This window comes from Pithys albifrons, chromosome 4, assembly GCF_047495875.1.
Source record: "Pithys albifrons albifrons isolate INPA30051 chromosome 4, PitAlb_v1, whole genome shotgun sequence".
Classification (NCBI taxonomy): Eukaryota; Metazoa; Chordata; class Aves; order Passeriformes; family Thamnophilidae; genus Pithys; species Pithys albifrons.
The window spans coordinates 48,769,775-48,795,292 of record NC_092461.1 but is presented as its reverse complement, the minus strand read 5'-3'; the positions used below and the strand labels follow the sequence as shown (position 1 = coordinate 48,795,292).

At 37.8% G+C, this 25,518-nt stretch overlaps 1 protein-coding gene across 1 annotated transcript; it reads left to right on the top strand.

The window, feature by feature from the left end:
* Window positions 1-13: 13 nt before the first annotated feature.
* On the top strand, window positions 14-25,273 carry DCAF13 (DDB1 and CUL4 associated factor 13). Its single transcript, XM_071554047.1, has 11 exons — window positions 14-179; window positions 876-1,075; window positions 2,349-2,456; window positions 4,131-4,220; window positions 5,095-5,250; window positions 5,945-6,022; window positions 8,354-8,436; window positions 10,340-10,504; window positions 13,475-13,610; window positions 21,230-21,393; window positions 22,196-25,273. The coding sequence occupies exons 1-11, from the start codon at window positions 110-112 to the stop codon at window positions 22,281-22,283; spliced, it is 1,338 nt and encodes a 445-aa protein (XP_071410148.1). The 5' UTR covers window positions 14-109; the 3' UTR covers window positions 22,284-25,273.
* The last annotated feature ends 245 nt before the right edge of the window (window positions 25,274-25,518 follow it).

The following is a 25,518-nucleotide window of genomic DNA, read 5'->3' as shown; positions in this document are numbered from 1 at the left end:
CGCGCGCTGCGTCCGGTCACGTGCGCGCGTGCTTCCCGCTGGGGCCGGAGCGTGAGCGAGCAGCGGGACCGGGACCGGGATCGGGACTGGGATAGGGATCGGGATCGGGATGCGGGTGAAGGTGCTGAGCCGCAACCCCGACGACTTTGTCCGGGAAACCAAGCTGGACCTGCAGCGCGGTGAGCGGGGCGCCCGCAGCGGGACTCGGATCGGCCCCGCCCAGCCAGGCCCCCCCGGAAGGGCCGAGGCCGGCCAAGGGAGAGAGGGAAGGAGGAGAGGAAGGGAAAGGGAAGAAGGAGGGCACGTACTCGTGCACCCGCCGGCCGCGGTGTGCGCAGCTCCTGGCGGGCCGTCGCCTTGGGCTGCGGGATTTTTGTTCGCCGGTGCCTGTCCCGGTCCCGTGCCGGGCTGTGATTTCCGTGCGGTGCCGGGTCCGTGGAAGGGACCCCCTTTGCAGTGCCCTGGGCCGGGCGGGCCGAGGGCTGCACATCGGCGTGTCTCGGTGGCCTGGGAAGGCCGGACGGGATAGTCACCGCTCTGGTACTCCGAGGTTACGCTTAGTATTGATTAAGTCAAGTCTTTACTTTTGCAGGCTTTATTAAAACTGACGAGTCGTGTGGATTTTTTACACATAGAATCATAGAGTCCTAACAGGCCCTTCAAAAAAGTTCCTCTCCGATTTTCTTGTAGGCTTCCTTTAAATACTGAAAGGCCACAATAAGGTCTCCCCGGGGCTTTCTCTTCTCCAGGCTGAGCAGCCCCAGCTCTTTCAGCCTTTCCTCTTGGGGGAGTGCTCCATCCCTCTGATCATCCTCATGTCCTTCCTCTGGGCTTGCTCCAACATGGGTTTCTAATGTGTGTTCCTCTTACTGCAGTTCCAAGGAACTATGACCCTGCATTGCATCCATTTGAGGTTCCACGAGAGTATGTAAGAGCTCTGAATGCGACAAAGCTAGAACGTGTGTTTGCAAAACCCTTTCTTAGCTCACTTGATGGCCACAGAGATGGAGTTAATTGCATGGCCAAACATCCTAAAAGTTTGTCTACAGTGCTGTCTGGAGCTTGTGATGGAGAGGTAAGCTTACAAACCACAACAAGGTACCTTTCCTCCTTATTTTCTATTTTCTTTCCCATTTGTATTTTGTTTGGTTGGTTTTGTCCCACCTTTCTTTTATATCTTTGTTCAGCATGCTACCTTACCTTCACTCAGAAGGTACAGCTTTCCCAGTGTGTGGTGGTGTTTCTCAAAATGCAGGTTTTAACCTCCCAGCACACCAGGGCAGAAACTTTCAGCTGCTCATCTGTGAGCAGAGCATGCACCGTTCAGTTCCTCAGGAAGGAACAGTGAATGTTAACTTATCGATTCCATGTATACTGCCCACGTGACCCCTCTCCTCCCCTTGAGGAAGTGAAATTACTGCAGTTTAAGATGATTGCATGAAATCAGATAAGGTAGGGGGAAGTGGCACACAACCAAAAACTTTTTTGAATAATAATTTACCATATTGCCTTAGAAACCTCACCTTATATTTGTTTGACTATTTGGCGTACATACTGTAAATAGCAAGAACAAAACCCAGACAAGGACACTTTAGTCAGAGAAATCTGGAGTTGCAGAAAAAAGCAGCCTGTCTTCTCTCACCCTTACATTGTTCATTTGATGGTGCTTGTATATTTTAAAGGTTTCTTTTGGGTAGGTCGTTGCTTTTTTGTAGAAATGTGTATGTCTCGCACTAGTGTAAGTGAGATTGACCTTTCAGAGAGAAGTGGAACAAATTTGTATGAAACTTTAGCTGGATTTGTTATCCACGACAGAGTGAGTTGAGATATAATACTGGGTGCTCTAAATATATACAAATATAAAAACTGACCTCCATTTCTTTGTTTCTTTGTCTTAAATGGGCCCAAATGCTTTGAAACAAAAACCCCTCTGAGAGGTGGACATCTGTATAAAATGTAGTTCAGCAACTGGACTGAAAACATTCTGTTTGTTCCAAAGGTTATTTCTTCGTGCTTTTGTCTTTAAAGTGGTATTTTCTTCCTAAATTTATAAGTCTTGCTGATTTTTAGCAAGAATTCAAGTTCAAAAATAGAGGATTGTCAAATGCAGAAAGCACATGATGAGAAGGGGTAAGAAGGAGAGATCCTCACTTCCCTCCCCCCCCCCCCCCCCCCCCCCCCCCCGAGAAGGGAATAATTAAGTAGTTTTTAACATTATAAAGTCTGGCCAGTGTCAAGCCATCTGTGCCATTTCATTACTACATGTGTGATCTCTTGTAATTGAGTTGTGAACTGCAGTGGTGGGCTGTAGAAGGCTTACAGAATATTTACTTTTTTGTTGTTAACAGGTTAAAATTTGGAACTTGACCAGACGACAGTGTATTCGTACTATACAAGCCCATGAAGGCTTTGTTCGAGGCATGTGTGTCCGTTTCTGTGGGACATCATTCTTTACTGTAAGTATAATGTGTCTCCCTAGTACAGGGCAGCAGTCCAGAGGGACTGTTCACCATCTGTTTTCCAATGAGGAACTTGCTCCCTGCCGTACAACATTTAAATATTGTATGAGGAGTCTTATTAAATTTGCCATTGAACCCGACAATTCTATTTATGATGAAATTCTTTCTGATGCTGTGATACGGATGTTATTGAAGACAATTGATGGGACAGAGACCAGAAAATAGCTAGCAGGTGGTCATGTAATTAAAACTTGAGTAAACTAGTTTTCATTAAATCAGTAAATAGATTATGTTTATCGAAAGACATAGAAACGTGTAAAAAAGTAACTGTTTGCATATACTGTGATTAAAGATAATCTGATCAAGTCAAGATCATACCAAACTTCATTAACTTAACATCAACCACAACAGATTGTTGTAAATGACCTGGAAATAGTACATCTTCCTGTTTACATTAAAATTGTTTTAAGATGACACAGTAAGAACTGTTTTTAAAAACTAGCATGGCCTGAGGTTTTGTTTCTTTTGAACTGGGCACAGAAGAGCCATTTTCACTGTAGTATGTTTGTCTTTGCTGAAGTATATACCAAGTCATGAGGACAGTATTTAGGATATAGGAGAGGTGAAAATAAAAAATTGTAAGTAGCACCAGATTAGAATCCCCTTTTGACAATCCCTCTGCCTGAAAATTGAGAGAGAGAGAAGTAACAGCAGTAATGCAGTCAGGAGAGGAAGATAAGCTTGTAGAGTTAACGGTTTTTTTAGGCCTGTTTGTGTGATCCAGGTCACTGCACAGCCATGCAAAACTTTTGAAACAGGCAACGGAGAACTGAGGTGGAAAGTGCCTGTTAGCTGTTTACATGCTAATCAAAGTGACTTCCAGAAGACAATTTACAGTTTAAGGTGCTAGTTGGTTAAGAATCACAAAATGTAGCCTTTAAAAAATGATCATTCCAGCTCACCTTTTTCCTGTTCAGCCCTGAAAATACCTGTTTATTTATGAAACTGGAAAAGCTTCATGGATGAAGATATTTGAATAGGTAAAGGAAAGGTAGTGGTGGGAAACAGTGACAAACTGGAAATCAGTCACCTGTTTTCACAAGCAGACAGATCCCCAGACAATCTCTGAGCAGCAGCCACTGTGGCAGCCAGGCCCCAGCCTCTCCTTTCTGCTTCCACTGCTGCAGTTTTTATTGCTGAGCATGATGTTCTGTGTTAAAGAATACTCCACGACGTTCAGGACATCTGTCACGCCTGTGTCGCCTCCCAGTCTTGCCCACACTGAGCCTGTTTGCTGCTGGGGGAGGCAGGGGAGGTGACTGACAGAGTGGGAGCAGGGGGAGGTGCCTCCACACCCAACAGCCAAGACTTTGGTGCTTTATCAGCACCGTTTTAGCCACAAATCCAGAACACAGTGCCCGATGAGCTACTATGGGGAATGTTAACTCCAGTCCAGCCATACCATGTATGTGTTTCTAGCAAAGTATTGTGACCAGGAGAGCTAATCTGCAGCTTGGAGGAATAAAATGGAACAGTGAACAGACGGAAGAAAGCACTTGTGTATGTCATAGAACATTCCCTATGAAAGGCTGCCTGTATTTAATTGCAGAGCACATCTAGCAAAATAAAGAGAATATGTAAAACTGTAAGTACTTTCTCTAATATTTCCAGGTTGGTGATGACAAAACTGTGAAGCAGTGGAAAATGGAGAGCCCAGAATATGGAGAAGAAGAAGAACCTATTCATACAATTCTTGGAAAGGTAGTGAATCCGAGTTTTGGTTTTCCTACATCTCTTCTTTTGAATTAGGTTTGAACAATTCTTATCTAGCTTTTGGAGAAAAAATAAGTAGTTGGGTATCACCCATTATCATAGTGGGTTGTGAGATGATGGCATCAAATTTTATAACACTTTTAAGTATCTTCATGTACATGTATTTTAAATGTTACTAGAAAGGAATATCTCAAATGCCATCAGAGATGCTTAGTTTTGTCTCTGTGAATTGTCCCTCTCCTGCAAACTGGTCAGATCTCTCTGTAGTCTCTTTTTCTTCAGATGTGTGTTGTTAATGCTTAGTCTGCATTAAATTTCTTTTCATGGCAATACCTTACAGCCATTCAATACAAAATACTAACTTTAGGTCTTTCTTTTTAACAAAAGCAGACTAAAAATATACGTACTTTGGCACTTTCAGTTTATGCTGAGCTTATTTTAGGAAGAGCATTAAATAATTTTTGTAAATAAATGGTTTGAAACTCTTTAGTTCTGGTAATGTCTCTGGAATCCTTTCAAGTCCCCATTGAAAATTCATAGTTGTGCCCTTAAAATTTCCATTTGCTTAAAAGTCAGGCAGAACTTTGTAAATGTGGTTTTAAAGCCAACTCCATTGTAAATTAACAAGAAATGCATGTGCCTTAAATGAAAAAGAAAGATTGGCCACTGTTAGGGGTACATCTGATAAGACTTAGTTTCTTGTAGCATTGGTGACTTCATTTTCAGTAATATAAATGAATAAAAACATGTGAGACTCGATATGCAATGATTTGTTGATCTTTTTGGTAAAAGAATATGCTTGCATGTTTATCCATACAGTTGGTTTTGTAATTTTTTGTTTTGTTTTTGTTTTTCTATAAAGACAGTGTATACAGGAATTGATCACCACTGGAAGGAACCTGTTTTTGCCACCTGTGGCCATCAAGTGGACATTTGGGATGAACAAAGGACAAGTCCCAAGTGTTCTCTGACCTGGGGTTTCGATAGCATTAGCAGTGTAAAATTTAATCCCATTGAGGTAATGTTCCTGTTACATATTGGAAATCAATGTTTTTCTGGAGCAGTATAAGATCTAAACTCTATTTACACCACCTTGATTTTTTTTTCCAAGTTTAGATTTTGATATATGTTTTAGGAGAGTATTTGGAGGGGTATATACATAGATTTTTATGGCTATATTGATTTGAAATGTAGTGCTGTATATTTTTATCTCTCTTAGTGGAGGAGAGGAGAAACAAAAGCAAGGCAGTGTCCATTCTGCCCACAACAATACATATTTGGCACCTCAGGCATACAGTGTAGCAGTTACGTGGCTGTGGAGCTGTCGCCTGTTCCAGTGTTGTACTACCTGTGACTGAGTATACTCACCCTTTCCATGGCTAAACAATTGCATTCGATCTTTTACAGCACTTCCTATTATACCTCTTGACTGGACTGTGTTCATATATTAAGTGTTTATGAGGAATTGCTTTTTAGTTTTAAAGTAAAGGGCACCAGGTGGATACTGAATCTTACAGGGAAAGCGATTTAGAGTGTTTGTGCAGGATAAACAGCTGCAGAGAAAAAATGATGAATGTATTTCCTTGACTGGAAAGGAAACTGTTTGACTACCAGCTTTGTGAAATAGCTTAGGTATCTAATTTAAGCTGTTGACCCCACTCTAGAAGTACTTCAAAGACCATGCACACTGTTTGTCTTTTTATTCTTTTTAGACATACCTTTTGGGAAGCTGTGCTTCTGACAGAAATATTGTGCTATATGATATGAGAAAATCAACTCCATTAAAGAAGGTAGTATTTTTCTTTTTAATAATAATTAATGGCACAAATCATCATACTGAATATGTTTATAGCCTGTAACTGTTGATGACAATAGAGAAAGGGAAGCTGTGAACTCGAGAGTTCACTGACTTTGCATTGTCTGAGTCTTCTGAGTTTGAATTAATGTTGGGTTTTAAACAATGCAGAGTTGGAAGGGCCCTTTTCTTTATTCAGACAGGCTGTCATGCTCACTCTATTCTAATTCTTGATCAAGTGCCTGACCTGACAGCAATTTCACAATAAGAACTTTATGTTCCTGTATTGTATTCTATCTGTGTATGTGTGATATTTTTTAAAAAATTTTTTCTCCTCCTTGCCAGAAGGAAACAAGGAACCTTCTGAGGCATTTAGTTTCCGCTACTGGGGAGCCTTGCTCTTAATTTGAAAAGGTGTTTTTCCTTTGCAGGAAGATAAATCCTATGCATCTACTGTAAATATTCTGAAATCCTTTGCAGAATAATCAAAATTGTATTTATTTGTGCAAATTACTGATGACATGAAGATTCCTATTTATCAGAATGTATGTATTTATTTTAAACAAGCCAGTGCTCTATACACACATATTAAACATCAATCAAGTTCAGTAGTTTTGAGCCCCAGAACTATCTTAACAATATTCTTGAAATACATTATTCTGGCTTGTGAATATACACTCAGCCTCCTTCTGTGTTACATACTGTCTGCAATGACATTGATCTGATGTACACTAGAACATTATAAGGATACTTAGCTATAAAATAGGAATATTGTTGGTATTATGGTATTTCTTTCTCTTCCTGTGCCCCAGCAATTTTTAATAAAGTTTTATTTGTGCCACTGAGACACTGCTTATAAAAACTTCCCATGTATGTGCAAAGTGTTATAACTAGTATGGTATTAAAATCTTGAACAAATTCTAGTTGTCACATTACTGTCAACATAGGGCGTTTCAGTGGCCACTTTTTGAACTAGAGATCACTTTAGACATCTGATGATTACCTTCAGTTCTGGATGCACGTAGTTTCTGAAAACAAGCAGTGTTCTGCAGCACAGACTTTATAATGAATAGGGTAATGTCACTTAGGAAATGAGAACTTATAGAAAAAAGAGAGAATATGCACACACTCATGAACTCACAATCTTTTGGAGCGATGTTTGATAGAGTCATTACTGGAACTATATTCTGAAATATGTATGTAAATGTATGGTGGTTGCTCTAGTAAGCCAAGAACAAAAATGAATTTGAAGTACCACAGCATTAAACACACAAATTTCAGGATTTTCAGGTAGGATTATAGCTGGCTTACAGCATTGTGGAAAATCCTGTTTAGAGTTGTTCAGTTTGTTAGTAAGTTGCTCTGTAATTACACATCCACTTTGTGTCAGACTTCCTGTGCAGTTTTTAATTTTAAATGCAATGTTTGGAAGTTCCTTCAAGGCTGCAGAAGCCAAAGCTGCTGTGTATGGTGTGTCCAATGACCTCCTCCCTGCCTTCCCTTCTCCCACAGAGGCTCACCTGTTACTGCCACAGCTGTCCTCCAAGGTGGGGGCACCCTTAATACCTCTTGTCTAGTCTGTAGGTAGCAAAACAGAAGGGTCTTCCTAGTCTATTATCAGCTGCCCTCTTCCCACCTCAGGGCCAACTGGCCTCTTTGGTAGCCATATGCTTGCAGGCAAATCGTACAAATGTGTAGCGGATGAGTCACTGCTGATACAGTGATAGTGATGAGAAGACTACAACACAGTAACTTCTCTATAGACTGCTTGGCACTTCAGCAAGAAATGGCAGCTGTTGAGGAGAATTCATGAACTGCAATTTCAGAGATAAAATAATGAAGGGATAGTAATAACTGGGAGAACATCAAAATGTTATAATTGCTTTGCAAGTGGTGATTCACAGCTTCAATTAATTACTAGATCCCTTGAAATACCCATTTAATTAGGCATGTCTATAGATTATTTAACTGAAGGTTCCTGTAAAATATGATGGAGAAGTGAAATTTTTCAAAAGTTCTAGGTTACTTGTAGGCCACTGTGTGTTAGCAAGTTAAATGGCCACTAAGAAGAATTTGATTCTAAGGTGATTTCACAGAGGGAAATTTAATGTCTGTGTAGCCCAAAGGAGTGAGCTTATGATGAAGGACAGGAGGTTCTTGAGCTTCAGTTCTAACACTGCTGAGAAAACATTGCGTCATGTCTTTGTTCCTCTGGCATAATTCTGTGTCTATTAAGTGCTTGTTTCCAGTGGTGTATAGGAAGTTTTGACCTATAGTGAGTATTTTACTGCCTCTAACAAGGTAGCAATTTGTAAATATATTTTAGGTTATCTTGAACATGAGGACAAATACACTGTGTTGGAACCCTATGGAAGCTTTCATTTTTACTGCAGCAAATGAAGATTACAAGTAAGTGTGACCTTGCTTTTTGATACTCCTGGACATCTTATGTTTTTAATCTGTATCTTGGTGATTTATGATCTTGCTAAAATAAATTTTTTAAAGACTATTCTAAATTTGAATCACTTAATAACCTCGAGAATTACAGAATTACAGGCTTACTGATCTTAATAAATATGAATTGATAGCAGACCATTTCTTTTTCTGCATTTCAGTACTTGGGGGATGAAAAGCAGTGTAACTTAGAAAAGATGCAGCTGAACCAATGCAAGTGTAACTTGAAATGGGACCCAGAAAATAAGTGCTGTTGGTCCAGTCTGAGGCAGTATAAGTGTTTATTTTCATGCTGGCTCTTGTGGTATATTGTACTGATCAGCTATTTTGATGAGAACATTTCTTAAAAAAATAAATTAATGTTTTGTGAAACAGTTCCGGACACTGCAATATCTTTCTATGTCTTGGACCAGTTTTTTACTTGTGAACAATACTATTTGTGTGAACAGCTAATCTGATAATTGAAAAATCTGTCTCTTCAAAACTAGGCCATTGCAAATGTGCTCCATATCCCTTTTTCCAGGAAGTTGGTGTTCTAACAATAGATCACTGCTTTCTGCTAGAACATAGGAATTTTATCACTTCAGGCTATCTTTCCAAGGAAATGGAGTCTGGTTCAGACCTTGAAAGTGGGTGTTACATTCAATGTACTCCTTTTCTTGTATTTGGGTTATGGTATGATAAAGCTACTAGGCTACCTAATCTGTTTATAAGTTCGGGATTTTGTTTATAAATTTGCTTTTTTGGGGGTTTTTTGTTGGTTAGTTTGGTTTTTTTTTAAGTTACTTTTTTTGTCTTTGCCTTGCTAAACTGAAAACATTACCTATTACTGTCAGGGGCAACTGTCCTCTTGCAGTCTAAAGCAATTACCATGCAACTCAAATGTATATGTTGACAGTGCACATGCAAGTGCTGATTATATGGAGCTGCAGTTTTGAATATTATGCTTCCTACTTTCTCTTGGGGAATTTAGAAGGAAAAAAGCAATAGTTTCCAGTATACTATTCAGTAAGATACATTTAATTTCATATGTGTTCACCTGTAGAAAAGAGGGTGAGAAACCTGCTGAATTAAAATTTGTTATTATAATAGTTGTACTAAATAGTGTATCTTAAGCAGGTTTTGTTAAATGCATTGTCTGTAAAGCACATTTGCTTGTTGGCTCTGTTGGAGTTAATGATCTACTCAGTGATTATGCCTTACTGTGTATCACTGAGCTTGTTGATTCAAAGGGAGTAGAGGTACCTTATCTGAGCTGTGAAGTCTTTAAGAACAAACCAGTTGTGGTCCAGCAGCTGAGTGATTTTTTTCAATGTAATGCTTTTCTACAGATGGTGTGCTCTGCTGAACTAGCATCTGCATGTGTTGAAGGACCAGGCTTTTCTTGCACTCCTACGCTGTCTAGCCTAGGATAGTTAGACAGTAGGAAAGGGTGCCAACTAAAAGAGACTTCAGTAGACTGAATTACGAGGAGTTCACAATATGGGAATATTTGGAAACCTTTCAGAGTTGATATGAGATGCTTGTCCAAGTTCAGGGTACATTCTTACATCTGAAGATAGAGTAAAGAAGGCCAGTGTGGTGCTCGGAGAAATAGGTTTGGTCAGTGACCCATGAAGGCAATGAGGGGAATAGTTGAACTTACCTATCCTTTGATAGTGAGCAAGGAACCTACATCTGATCCAGCAACTAAAGCCTGTGGTTAATAGCTTTTTCAAGCCTTAGACAATGCAGCATTCTTCCTTTCCATGTGTTATGAGCTGCAATATGGATCTATCCTTAGGTGTGGTTTATGTAAAATGTGCTTTTTACTTAGGAGTTGTTATTGTATTAAGCTGTTGATGTATTTATTTTAAAGCTTATATACTTTTGATATGCGCTTTCTTGAGTCACCCGTGAGGGTGCATATGGATCATGTGTCTGCTGTTCTTGACGTGGATTATTCACCCACTGGGAAAGAATTTGTGTCTGCCAGCTTTGATAAGTCTATCCGCATATTTCCTGTAGACAAAGGTCACAGCAGGTGAGTGGTTTTACACCCTTCTGTCTTGCTATCATTCATATCAGTGATTTCCCTCCCAAGTCTTCAAAATTACTAATTCAGTCATTAACATCTTCATTGGAGCATTAACTTCCTGTGAATGTTAAAATGTTACTCTGTCGATACCTTGAAACTCACAGGCCATGTAGCTGACATAATTCTGGAGTGTGGATCAAGAGTAGTATTTATGCAGTAGGGAATTAAAATTACGGTGGATTATTGTGCTTGGGGGTAGTCATTTGTATTTTACCAAAGTGAATCCCATTTTATTTCCCTCTATGCATCTTGAATGTTTTTGGGTCACTTTGTACTGTATCTGTCACCATTTAAGTTTGCAGTGTATTGGAACATTGTAGCATTTGTTTTTTTTAGATATGGTCACCATCCTATATGGATGATTGCTAAAGACATTATGTAAAAAGAATTGCAGTATGAATTCCTGAGCATCAGTTTGGTATGCTTTTGTTACCTGTTCCAGTGCAGTTACTACCTTTCATTAATGTTTTGTTAACCAGGTTTTGATTCATGTGACAGTGCTCTGAATACAATTCATTTTGATGTAGTTTTTCATGTAAGATTTCCTAAGTCAGTATATTAAATATTTTGCTGAAGTTCAGATTGAAGCTACTGTATCTCCATTATTTTTTATTTTTCTTTGATGAAAACTGAAGCAAGTTATCTTATCTGTCTGGTACCAAATGATCTTCATAAACCTACTTTCATTATTCTCTCTTGTCAGTTCTTCCTCCTTTTTCTTTATTTTTAACTTTATTTTTTACTTCTAACTGACTTCCCCTCTCCATTCTTGGCCCTCCAACAGGTTGTTACTATGTCAAGTTTTAGGTGGTTTGAAGGTGGAAATGTTGATGTGTTGGTTGGTGAAGGCGTATATTTATTATTGATGGATGAAATTACATGTGCAATGTAACTGCTTGTGCTCCTGTGCTGCATTGAAGAGTGAGAGGGGCTGTTTACCTCTATATCTAATCTACACATAGTTTTAATTTTCTTTTTGACTTGCAATAATATTTTAAATGTAATTAGATAGTGCAGTTCCTTTGTAGGTTTGTTTTGGTTTTTTTTCTAATTCTTGCTTTATTAATCAATATGGTTAGCAGCTCCTTTGTGTAGATGAGTAATGTTCACAAAAGTGGTCATATGCAAAGTTAAAGCACATCATTGAGGAGATGTTTGAAGACCCCATAGTGCAACAGTAAAAAGCTTTATTCCACGTTATAGCAGATTGTTGCCAAGTCCTGTGGAAGGAATTTTACTCTTTATGTGCCCTTTTTTCCCCATATTGTGTTGGGACCATAAATCTAGTGAGGAGAAGCCTTACAGATGAAAAACTTTGGCATGTATAGGCTTACTAGGGTGTTCTGGCACACTTAAATTTTTTTAGAAGATAGGCTTTTTTAGAATTGCACAGTTGATATTGTTCTCATGGAATGGAGAAGAATCTCTAAATAGAAGATGTGATCCTACTTGGAAAACTGAGAGGGCATTTAAGAGTATCTGTAAATAAGGATTCTGAAGGTATTCCAGTTTTGACTTCTGATCTCCTGTCAATCTGAAAAACTCCTTCAATTGCTTTCTAAATGAAAATTTAAATAATGAAATTCTTTAGCCCTAAGAAAGAGGATTTATTATCAAGTTGATTAAATTTAATAAATGCTTAGTAAACAGAACTGTATTTCTGTACTAACTTATAAATGACAGATCCAGGTTATTTGACCGTGTTTTGTGGGTTTGCTGTTTCTGAAAATGATATTTAATAGCTTGTGATGACAGCAACAGGAGAGGGAAAAGCTGCAAATTTAGAGTGAGGAAGGGATAAGTACTTGGTTGCCCAAAGTAAACACAGAAATGTTTTTAATTAATGTTTTCTGAAGGCACTTGTGCTCAGTCTTCCACATGATTGTTCTTGTAGATAATTGCTTACTGGTGAATTACAACAGGTGATTAAGTTTATTAAAGCTTGTTTAATCTGATACATTGGTAACTTTTGTTTTTCTTACAACCTCTCCAGCTCAACTCCAGTCTAGTGTTCCCATTTGTCTTGAATAGGTGTTGTTTTCACGTTTCCTTTACAATATGACTTTTCCGTACAAAAATAACTGAGTAGAAGAAAAAGCATGGTCTAAAAGCTGTAGTGGATGATGATACAGCAAAGAAGTGGCTCTTGGTGGACATAAAGTAGACCTTATCTTTCGTCACTTTCACAATGCTAATAAATAGCTAAAGTTACCAGAAAAGGGTACCAAGTCCTTTGTTTTTATAGCAGAAATAAAAGAATAATTTGATATATACTTAATGAAATCAGATAAGAGTTAAATTTAGATACTGCTCTAACTGTAGCATGCAGAAACATTTTTCAACACGTGTCAGCACTTGTTGAGCAGGAGTCTGATTGGTAGAAATTAAAAAAGAAAGGAAGTCAATCTTTGGGTAAAGGAGGAAAATCACAATGGAGAGTAGCAAATCCGTTGCCATATGATACATGGCTAGGTGTTTATTGCTGTTCTTTTCCTTATTCATTATGGTGGTATCAGGTTCTTTGGCACCTATTTTTCTGCATTTTCATTCTGTAATACTCTCAACAGACATTAATCAAAGTTATTTCATGAACAGTATGGATATCATATGGTATACCTTTGTTTTGCAAAAAGAGTTATTCTTTAACTGTTAACTATAATTTCTATGAAAGCATTTATTTAAAGCAACTTATCCTAGATGGTCCTCTTTCAGTCTAACTATTATACTTTATTTCAATCTCTATAAATAGGTAAGATCGTTGCCACATTTTAAAAAGTCAGGCTTTTTGAAAAAACATCAGCAACAAAAAGTGAAACATAGAATTTGCCTTGAACAGAATGCTTTCTGATATTTGAAAGCTCATGTTGGTGGGAAAAGTGACAATAGATCATTTTAAAATGCTTCTCCTTGCTTTAGGGAGGTATATCATACCAAACGAATGCAGCACGTCATCACTGTGAAATGGACTTTAGATAACAAATATATTCTGTGTGGCTCAGATGAGATGAATATTCGCCTGTGGAAAGCCAATGCTTCTGAAAAACTGGGAGTGGTAAGAGTTACATTTTGCTTTTTGTTATTACAAGATGCTTGGGTGGTTTTGTTGTTATTTCAGCTGGTTAGCCTGTTCAACTTTTAAAAGCTTGTTGCTAAGGGGAAACAGTAAAATTGTAGTTTGACATTTGTGTTTGATTTGCAGACTGACACGTGCAGTATAGCTCATTGCATTTACTGCAGCTTAGAATAATGTAAAATTATATGTCTCATTATTGCTACAAGATAACTTTTTTTGGTCTTGTTTAATGTTAACAATAATGATCAGTTCTACCTGAACTATATTTGAGTTTTTAACCTGTGTGCTAAAGGTTAGAATTTATCCCTTTGCACTAGAGAAAAGGCAATAAATTCTGTTTTGCCATTCTTTAGTAATTCTGTTGAGGTTTTGGGTTACTACATTTTAAATTTTTGACTGGCATGTGATTGGTTTATGTTTGTTCATGAAGTTTGTTTGTTCCAAAAAGAAGATTAAAAAAAAGAATCATACAGTGCTAAGCCTGTGCATTGTAAAATAGACTATTGGCACTGATGAGATCGTCATTAGCCTGTGTAACTCCCAGAGACCAAGTGGTGTCTGAAGGCCACTTAATTCAATGTAAGTCTATTTGGTTGAAGTGTCCCTCCCAGGAACAGACACTAGTCTAATTAAGTAGGTCTTTTCAGTCACACTTGTTCAAATGTTTATGTACAGACAAAGCCAAAATGTTCTTTCACAATTCCCAATTGTATATATTCATCTGCACGGTTGAAGTATTGAGTAACTTTTGAGGATTAATTTGACACTTTGTCTGCTGTAGCTTTATATTGTTACAGTGTTAGGAGGTGCTTGCATTGCTTCTTCTGAGCCCATTGGCACAGCTGTCAGATAATGCCTGGTGGAATTTCTGCTTGATCTTGTGCAAGATTGTGGGGAGAGGAAAGGGAAGCTGTTATTTAGGGAAGAATGTTGCACAGTTAAGGGGTTGAATCTGTTGTGTAGTTATGTCTAGACCTGCTTGTGATTACCTGAAGTTCCATCAGCTTCTAGTACCTGTAGGAGGGAAGTGAAGCAGAGCTGGGAGAGGAGGCAGGTGAGTGGGAGTGGTGGGAGTAGTGTGGAATGGGGCAGCTCATGGAATGTTGTGCTCTGTGAAGCACTGGATAAAATAACAGGTATGTCTTTAGCCATGGCCCATCATAAGTATTGGGAAGTCCTGTTATTCCTATTTTTGCTATAGAGCTGTAGATAAAAAAAACTCACAGCTTTGTAGTCTGTGAAGTAATTGTGGTTACAAACTACTGTTTAGGTTGATTTTTTTTTTTAATATGGTAACTTCTTTTTGTGAGGATATTTTTTTTATTGTTCTGCATTGATTCTTGGGATTTTCCCATGTGGTGCTTTGGTCAAACACAAATATCAGTCCCAGACTTGATAATTCCAGAGTCTCCACAAAGCTCATTAAAGACTATTTTTTGATTTAACTTTTTATGTTGAATTTGTTTAGACAGTGTGGTGTTGGGCAGAAATGTTACCTCTTCTCGTGTTGTATCCGTATGCTCATGGCAACACTGTTTTAATCCCATTTTGCAATATTAACTGAAACTTTCTCCGTTTATTCACTTTATTCTTAGAGATCATGATTTCTCTTCCTAAGGTGCTGTTCTGTAACAGAATTGTTTGGTATTTTTGCTGCACATCTTTGCTCTGTGCCCTTTGTGTGAAGGACAAGTGGGTAAAAAAAATGTTGAAAAGAAGGATTCCTAATATTTTCAGATATGAACAAAGAGTTCACTGTATTAACTAGATGGCATTGGCTCCTGTTCTTATGAAAGGCTAAGGGTAATTAGCTATGGGAAGTAATAAGCAAACCTAACTCCACCTGCATTATAGAAATACTGTGTACCAAAGGGACAACTTAGGTATTGTTTAAGTATTCAGAATGTAGACTGGTAATCAACACTGTAGTATTTGCATCAGTGAAAACAGGCCATGGATGTGCCTAAAAAAGGCAGTGCTAATTGTGACTATCGGGTACTGGATGAGACTGCACATTACTCTTGTGTTCCTTGGCCTGACAGTGACTCCCACATAAGACAGCCTTTGCTGTTTTTCTCTGGGAGTGCAGTGTGGTTGCTGGATGTGCCTCTTGAAGGCTGTGCCTACGATTTGTTCTGCTCTTGTGGGATGTAACATGCTGTGTGTGAGGGTGTGTAAGCATTTCTGTCAAGGCACTTTGGCTGTCGGCTCCCAAGAGACCTAAATCAATAACTCTGTGACAGAGGTCAAGTGGCATGTGGATTATTTGACTTTTTTTCCTGCTGGTTTTTTGAGTTGATTTTTTGTGGATTATTTTTTGTGGTTTTGTTTGTTTGGTTTTGGGTTTTGTTTTGGTTTTGGTTTTGGTTTTTTTCTGTCAGAAGTGAAAGTCATCCCAGAATTTAGAGTTCAAAACTTAGAAAACAGTTTAGAAATACAGGAAAAACTTCAAAGGGTCGTAGTGTATTATGTAGAAAAACTGCTCTCACTTCACGTGGAGGACATTGATGAACCTGTAAAGAATTACATTATGATGAGAAGAGTTAATGTTTCAGATCCCCAGGTCTTGTGTGGAAGTGTGATCAAGCATGGGGTTGCTGAAGCCTTGAATTTAGCACGATGCAGAATTTGAAGCTGCCTGAAGCTACTATAGTGGTTCAAAATTTTTTTTAGAAGCACTAAGAAATTTTATTTTTCAGATGCTGAGAGTAATTGTTGCTTATAGGACTCAAGAGTAGAATCCTCATAGCTTATCACATTCGTGGATATACCTTGGAAATGTTGCTTGGATCCAGGCAACTGTATTAATCCTTGTTTGATCCAGCCTGGTTGTTCCTGTGATTGTTAACACTGCAGCTGTTAATGGCTGTTTAGCAGGTTCTGCTGCTTTTCTTTAGTACCTGCTTCCTTTTTTAGAGGATTGGTGCTCTTATCTTCACAGGCATGTGCTTGCTCCTTTTATAAGTGTCCAGTTCTTCCACAATCTGTGGCTATTTTTTGAGTGTTTTGCATATTCAAAGCTGAACATTCAGTAATTCTGTCAGAAGTGTCAGAATGTGTCTTAAATGCTTAGTTGCTTGGTTTGCTGTTTTTCTTTGCTGAGAAGATTTGATTGAATGACTCATCCAAAGGTCACTGTATTTCTGATATAGTGCTAAAATCTTGCAATATATTGTATTGTAAGATGGATATTTTTGGGCTGGGTGTGGGTGGAAACCAACATCCTGAAAGAGAAAGAAAAATAGTAATCAAACATTTTTTTTCTTTGGTGAGTGCTTAGCCTTAGTTGTTCTTTAGCATTGCTTGGTTCTGAAGAAGTTACAGTGAATGCAAAGTACTCATGTTGTCGCTGGTGAACATTCATCCAGTTGGAAATTTGTACTTTCTGAACTGTGACTGCCCAAGCAGTCATCAGTTCTGACACGCATGTTCCTTTTGTATTTTAATTTATTTGGCACTGCACTCATTATTCAAAATCATTGAAACATGAAAGAAAGAATAAAAGTCTCTGGAGGAGCCAGAGGCATCTTGTGTCTCTACTCCACTGACAATTGAGTCTGCATGGGTTTTACATAGGGGGAACTAACCCCAAATCTCTCTGTTGGAGGTACTGCAGAAGTTGCTTTAAAATAATTTGCAATGTTTAGTTTTTAATAAAACTGGATTAATTTATAAATATGTATTATTAAATAGAACTTAACAGGTGTTATTTTTAATGCAGTAAACATCTATCTCTGCATGTCCAGAAGCAAATTAAATAAGACTTTTGAGTAAGTATGTTTGAGGCTTTTTTACCTGTGCTCTTGAAGAGTTTTGGGATTTCTGAAAGGTAAATGATTTTGACTTTTGAGGAAAAGAGAAAAATAGAGCCTCATCTGAGTGAAAAGGCTGAAAAAGCAGCAGTAATAGAGTAGATTTCAATTATTAGTATACAATTAATGTAATTAATACAAAGAAAGATATTAAATAAAAGGACAGATTAGAAAGGATATATTAGGGTTCTTTTTAATTGTAGGAAACCCTCAGTAAAGCATTTAAAAGCTGTATTGCTCTTCAGTCTACTGACACTAAAAAAGAAATTATACCCACAGTTCTTAGTGTATAAATGCTTAGTAGCATTACTTTGGAGAGGAACAGTTGCAAAATTTGACTGTGTTACATTTCTGAATTAGAGCATGGACAATTGAATAAAATCATCTTCTACTTGAGATTTCAGTAAAACTAGTGCTGAGTGAACAGTAGTGGAGCATAGGTTTGCTGCTTTCTTAAAAGATTCAGAAATAACAGATTTTGAGTAAAGACTGAAAGGAGAAAGTGCAGTTACAAGTATTGGTTTTGGTCTAGCAAAGTGCATTAGCAGGAGAGCATCAAAACTGGCCTAAGTAGTTGTTTATTCCTTCAGTCTGGTTCTAGGATGTGATTCCATTTCCTGAGATAATGCTGATAACAAGCAGTACCAGATACTGTGTGACATGGCATTCTTTTCGTAGGGATTTTGGGCTAGTGATTAAGCACACCTGTAACTTCAGCCCTTTTAGCTATGATTTTGTGCTATTAACATCTACATTGCCTTACATTACCTCCCTTTTTTTCTTTTTCATCCATTTAGATGTAAAGAAGCTAAATTTTTTTGGTCCAGGAAACAATGAATGGTAAACTTCATGGCAATGAATTTAGAAAGGTGTTTTCAGCAGAGCAGTGGAAGAATAAAGAGAAGCTATGGTGTAGAAAACTTCTGGGATATGTTTGGATTCTAAAAGTATATTGCATCAGTGCTCTTGCCTGCCCTAGCATAGAAGGGCAATCTGAAGAGGACTGATAAACATTAATTTCATATTCTTACACTGAATTACAGAAGTCTAATAGCGTAGAGTTTTAAATACTGCACGGTACAAATACAGCCCTCTTGAAAAGGAGAGCTTTTTCTAAATGTGGTTTTAGCTTTTCAATCAGGGTTCTGGAAAATGCTTACTTTCCTTATGCTTAGATGTGAAAAATAACCAGACTCTGTCATTAGGAGGGAGGAGAGAGCACAGGCAGTTTATTGAAGGAGGCATTTTCCCATTGCTGACAACTTGGTTGCAATTTGCTTTTACTCCTTTTTTCGCTCTAGGTGTTTGCTGTGAAGTACTCCCGTGGTAGTGACACAGATCAGCTCTCTTTCTGCCACATAGTTTTTTATTTTCCTCCTGTAGGAAGGAAATTGCACATTGCCTTATGTATGTATGAAAAAAGAGTCATGTCTTTGAGCATGTCTCACAATGTCATATAAATCCTAATTTATCATATTATAGAGTGTTCTGGTCCCTATAAATGCTGTGCATCTTCTCCAGCCCAAACCAGAATGGAAAGTAATGCTGTTCTCTTCAGCTATTCACGTTGACCTTTGTAAAATGACTTACAAGAGAGAGGTTGGAATTCAGTGCATTATTGCAGTCTGCTTTCTTAGCTATCTGCTATCTCTCATAAATAGAAACTTGTCATTACTGCAAAAATTTTCTTTACCATCATGCAGATGAGGATGCACTTAGCACAGCCTGGTGTTTTGGCCACTGGCATTGGGTAGTTGGATGGAAAGTCACCAGCTGTGTGCCTTTTTGTATACTACATTACACACAAAAATGGAGTCACATTCAACCACCTTTTGATCTATATTAATTTTTTAAATAAGATATCCTGGATGTATCTTTAATTTATAGAGTCACCTCTTGTCTGTAGAATCATCAAGGTTATACTAAATTGGCGGCAATTTTCTCTTCTTAAAGGAAAATCATTGCATTTAATTAAAATAAAAGCTCTTTAATTTGGATTATGTTGGCAGTTTTCTGCAGAGTAGGAACACCTGGGATTTAGTGAGAGTGAACCAGCTATTCAGGTTGGGTCACTAGATGGAATTTCAGTGAAAAGCGAGGGTGTAGCTTTACTGGGTTAGTGCTGTAAAATTTACTCCATTTCACTTGTCGAGGTCACAGAAACTGTAAGTAAATCAAAAGGATTTGGGTTTTATGAACAAGATGGTAGGGAGAACCAGAGGTTAGGAACATTATATATCTCTGATGCCTGAATAAGAATTTTTTGAGCAATGAGCAGCTCTGGATACAGTACCTGGTTTTTCTTTATTATCCCAAACGAGAAACTCCTTTGTGATACGTTTTTTCAATACTTGCTTTCAGACCATTTATGGTATTCCAAACCAAAATCTTTTGAGTATATTTATTTTTTCAGAATTCATGAAATATTCTAACAAAAGTCACTTATAAAAGTGATCTTCAGAGTGGAGAGTAAATGGCCAACTGCTGATTTCAAAGGGGAAAAACACGTTCCATTATAATGTAGCTGGAATTTCCAAACTTTCTGTGTGTAATAAAGTTGTTGGGTTTGTTACTGCTTTTTTCTGTTAGCATTTGAAACTCAGGTTCTATCTTTTCTTGAAAATAAAAAAATAGTGAAACTGAGCAATTTTCAAAACAGAATAAATAGAAGTTGTCTGAGCTTTAAGTACTTTAGGTGTAGATGGTAATGTATGAAATAAATGGGGGGGGGCTAAAAGACTTGTGCTATGGCTTGTTTGAAAATATGGCTGAAATAGTGGAGCTTTAGGGTGTATTTTGGGCAGGAGGATAGAAAAACAGGGTGGGATTATCATCTGTTAAGATTTAATATTAATAGATTTTATGTTTATATGAAAATTCACTAGACTGAAATGAGCTGAAATTCCCAGAGACTGAGCAAATCCAAAATACATAGGGACTGATACTCCTCATGAAGCTGTGCATGCTTTAAACAAAAATACAGCAAACATGTTTTTTCATTTTGATAAACAATCATTAGGACCAAAGGAAAAATGCCCATTTGACAGGAAAATACCCTTCTGTAGGTTGGCTGTAAGGAGAAGGCATTTCTCACTTTCAGTGTTGTTAATGGTGGTTCAGGCATAATTTCGAACATGGATAAAGAATTAGTCTCTTATGGCAATACTGGCTCACCTGTATTTCATGTGTTTGTGATACTGAGAGGTTTTAGCTGCTTGATGAAAGTGGAAGCTCCCTGGTGCCGTATGGTCAAGCAAACACTTGAAATATGATGGGTGTGCTGTGCTTCCTAAGAGATCAAGGCACTGGGTAAGATTCAGGCCACCTAAAGAGATGTTTGTAAAGCTGTTTGTTAAGGCAGTTCATTTACAGTATTTGTACTTGTACTGGCTAGTGGTTTAAATGCCTGCAAATCCTTGTTTTACAGGGAAAGCTGATCATCATCTGAGATTCGAAAAGACTGATCAATGAGTATTTACTGTCAGCTGTTTATATTCTCGCTTTTCTACCGCACGTTCAAGTCTGATTTTCAGGAGTTAAATTTGGTTACTTCACTCAACTTTGGAACTGTGAATAAAGTTTTGTGTTTGAGCACTGGGATGTTGTTGGAATTCTGTTTTTTTTTAATACTTACCTACCCTAATTCTGAAGATCCTGTGGTTACAATCATTTGCTAGAAGGAAGCCTCTTGAATTAAAAGTTAAAATTTTGTTTTGTAGAGAAGATTGACTGTTACATCCCTATTCTTTCATAACGTGCTTGTCTGTGGTGTTGTCGTCCCTGTAGCTTGCACCACGAGAGAAGGCAGCTATGAATTACAATCAGAAGCTGAAGGAGAAGTTCCAGTTCTACCCACAGATCAGGCGCATCGCTCAGCACCGGCACTTGCCCAAGAGCATCTATGGCCAAATCAAGGAGCAGCGCATCATGAGGGAGGCTCGTCGGAGAAAGTACGTCATCCTCTTCTGGCTTTGTTTTATTTGATCTTAATAAAATGCATCACTGCAGTGCTGCTATGACAGCAGTGTATGGGAGTGATGGAGATACAGCATGTGGGAGGAAGGAGTATGAGCTACTTTTAACATCTGAGCGAGTGGTCATGAACTACAGGATTGATTATTAGGGAAATGCAGACAAGTGCCAGTGTCAGTGAGGACTGTCTGCTTCCCCAAAGTACAGTGAAGATATGGCAGCAAATACCATGTTGGAAGGGGTAAGAATGCTTGGTTAAGCATGACATGGTGCCACATGGCCATGGGCTGTGTTGGGTGTGTGGTGAGGGTTTTATTTTTATTTGTTTTTTTGTGGGTTTGTGTTTGGTTTTTTTTTTTTATCTTGTGAGATTGCATGATGAATGTTTGCTGCCACCTGGGTCATTGCCCTATTGGAATTCCTAGGAACAGGAGGTGGCATACTTTCCTGTAGCCAAGAATTAGCAGTAAAGCTAAAAAGCGGTGGGCTTTAGTCTCTACAAACTTGAGCAGCTGAGCCTGTCACATGAAAGTCAAACTGAGCTCCCAAGAAAAGGCTCGATTTGAAACTTTTCTAAATTAGCAAACTTTGCAGTTAACTTTTAAAAAGGGCACTCCTTCTTCCCAAAGAAATGTGTGGCTTTTGATTAATAAAAGCAGAGCAGTTCTTGACTCATTTCTCATTTGTAGGATACCTCCGTTTTTAGCTTGAGGAGGAAACTTACTTGTTTAACATTTGTGCTGACTACTGAATTTAATTTTTCTGCTTTTTTATTTCTAGGGAACTGAATCGTCGTAAGCACAGCAAACCAGGATCTGTACCATTTGTGTCAGAAAGGAAGAAACATATTGTAGCAGTAGTGAAATAATTGTTTTCACATGCACAAAATGTCACAATGAAAGAAAAATGTCACTATTGAATGAATAGGCTGTACAAAATTTGATGGACATCGGTGAGACAGTATATGGCTCCAGAAGTGTTTCTTCCAAGTTTGCACATCCTCCAACTTTTCAAGTCTTCATCATCTTAATTATGAGAATTAGCACTGTAATCTTTTACTGCCATTTGTCTGTGTGATGTTACTGCTCTGACACTATGTATTGCAGTGGAGTTTGACCCTTTTGATACAAGCAGATAAATTGGTGGAAACTGTAGTTCCAATCTTATTCCTTGGTACTGTTACTACAAAAAGAAAGATGAAATAGATTCTTATTTGTCAAAGCGAAAAGACCAAAACATTCCATACAGAGTTATAAAATTGATTGTCCTTATACTGTTTTTTAATTTTTATTTAAATGAATTTAATAAAGTAAAAATTGACCTTAAGGCAATGGACTAGATCTTGATTATTCCAACTGACAAATATCCTGCATTATACTTTGAACAGTACAATATGTTATTTTTCTTTTATCCAAAACAAATTCTGCAGGATTTTCAGACATCTGTAAACATATTTATAATTTTGTTCTGACTTCTTAATTGTTGTTACATGACTTGACAGAACTTCAAACTGTTAAGTTGCTAATATAATGACATAGCTGAATGACATTTTTCTCTAGCTTATTTAAAAGTTCTGAAATTTGGATGAAAGTTAATATAAATTGTATAAATTGTATAAACCAGTGAAACTTCTTTAGATGAGATTAATCATAAGCCTTGTACTTTAAGTTTATAAAAGAAAAATAGAAGTTCCTTCACAAGGAACCTGTACCCCAAAATTCTCTACTGTTTTCTGGGAAATGCTCTGCTTCTCTTTCTATGGGATAAACTTAACCTTTTACTGAAATTACTAAGGTGATCAGAAAAATATAGCTAGGCCATCTAGTACAAAGGCTTCTCTGGCAGAAAGATGAGATATGTAATAACAATGATGTTGCTGAAGATCTTTTGTGCAAAAGGATCTTTTCAAACCTTTGTGCTATGGTGCAGTCTGTAACAACACTCCCCCCACACTGAGTTTATGTAAAAACAAAAAATTATGAATTGGATTATAGTAAATATTATACTTTGAAACTTTATACTTCCAAACTTTTTTATAAATTTATAAATTGAGCACTTTGAGCACTTGCCATCGTGTGGTCTCTTGTTTAATGTATCTACTGACACTGATCTGTATGCATTTCTAGTTCTTATGCTTTCACTTGTGTCTTGTAGTACTGTTTGGGCAAGATTCCTGAATCATCATGGCAAAATTATGGCTCTTTGGTGATAAGAGGCCATAATGTATCTTTTACTCTCTCGACCACTTACCTTATGGGGTGATGCAGGAAGAGGAGCAGATTTGAAGAGGTATAAGTAGGATGATGAGAAGAAGTGGAACAGATCAGGGAATAGACTGATGCTGGGTGTGTGCCAGTTGTACAAATATAGTGCACTCTTTGCCAAATACAGTTTATTTCCTTCCTGAATTACTGAAAAAAATGAGGGAGAATATGCAGTCCAAAGTATGGCTTGTGACACAGCTGTAGCCAAGTCTTGCACAATTTGCAAAACCAGGCTAATCTTCTGGAATGTGATTAAAAATTTTCAGCCTTGTCAGTTTAGCTGGAGTGGAAGTAGTTGGTTGTTGATTTGTTGAGTCATGATAGCCTCTGGTTTGAGCAAGCTTTGCTGCTTGGAATTTATTAGTTTTGGTGCAGAACTCTGACTGTAGCAAGAGCTTTTGTTTCCAAAGTTAGTTTGGTTACAGTGTGGTGTTGGTTAGAGCAATGTGGTATGAGCCATGTCCAAAGGATCTCTTTGTGTTCCAAGACCTTTGTGCACAGTTGCTTTCAGACAGGACCTAAGTGGTGCAACTCAGAGGATCAGGGTTGGCTAAAACTGCTAGGAAGATTGTAACAGCATGCTGAAAAAAAATCTGTCTTGGCATCAAGTGGGGTACCCTCTAGGCATTCCAGGAAAAAGTCTTGTTTTCCAAAATCAAGTCTTGCTATGACCTCTAGAAACACAGTTGTAAGACCAGTGTAGATCTGGGCTGGGACTTTCTGGTTGGAAATCAGTCATTTGGAATTTTGCAGGTGGTATTTGCAGTCTGTCAGTTCAGAGGATCCCTGACCATGGATTTGTACACTTTTGCGCTAGCTGCTGTTGGATTTATCCTTTTTGGAAACCCTTACAGTTTGACACTTTTTGTGGCCAACTACCAAAAGTACATAATATCACAATACTCAGAGTAGGGTTTTTAAACTTACCTAAATGCAGTAGTTGCCAAGTGGTAGCCGTGCTTACAGGAAGTGCTCATGTGTGAGTCTGTCACAGGCCATCACTGAAATGGTATAGAAATTAAAATATATAAGCCGGAGCTCTTAATCTTTTTTTATTTGGTAGTCTGGTTTTTTGGTTTTCCCCTTGGTAATTTGAGAGGTCTAATCTGATCTCATCTTAGTCACATTAAAGGAGTTACCTACATTTATTGAAATCATTATATGTAAAAATAATATGGATACATGTGTCTGCATGTATGTGCACCCAAGTGCATGCAGAATAAAATCCTTAGCATCACATAAGATACTGAAAGTACAAGGAAACTATTAGTGTTTACCTTCAAAATTTTGGTGTAATTGATTGAGGGGAAAAAAATGATGGATTATTTTCTAAACCAATGCAGTGCCTACAGACCTGCTGATTAAAAAAAAGGTAACTTCTGTATATATTCTTACTTTGGTAGGATACTAGAAGAGTGTTTTGAAAGAGAAATAACTTTTTTAATGCAGAATTACTTAAATCAGTATTCATAACATTGCTGAATTTTAGCTGTTTCATGATACAGCAGCTATGGAGTCATCAGTGTTTTATTCATGTTTTATCATAGCAAATTATGTAATGAAACATTCGAATAAAATAATTTATTTTACTCTATGTATGTTCTAGATTTTTTAAAACAAACTAAATGGCTACTCAGGTTTATAGAAATATGTAAAAATTTTAGACCAACTAAAAAAAGCCTACAGGAGGTTTTTTGCCAGTGTTGGTGTGTGTATTCTTCACTGTACTCATTGTAGCAGAATCCCCTGACCTTTAGGACCAGGGCTTTTTTCCTCTCCCAAGCCAAAGGGAACCCCAAGTTGTTGTGATTCTGTATGAGCAAGCCCATAACAATGCAA

Excerpts from the sequence above, each read along its gene's own strand:
- DCAF13 (XM_071554047.1), top strand. The coding sequence starts at position 110 with ATGCGGGTGAAGGTGCTGAGCCGCAACCCCGACGACTTTGTCCGGGAA. Across the intron at positions 2,457-4,130 it reads GTGGGACATCATTCTTTACT|GTTGGTGATGACAAAACTGT; the intron begins GTAAGTATAATG and ends TAATATTTCCAG. Across the intron at positions 8,437-10,339 it reads GCAGCAAATGAAGATTACAA|CTTATATACTTTTGATATGC; the intron begins GTAAGTGTGACC and ends TTTATTTTAAAG.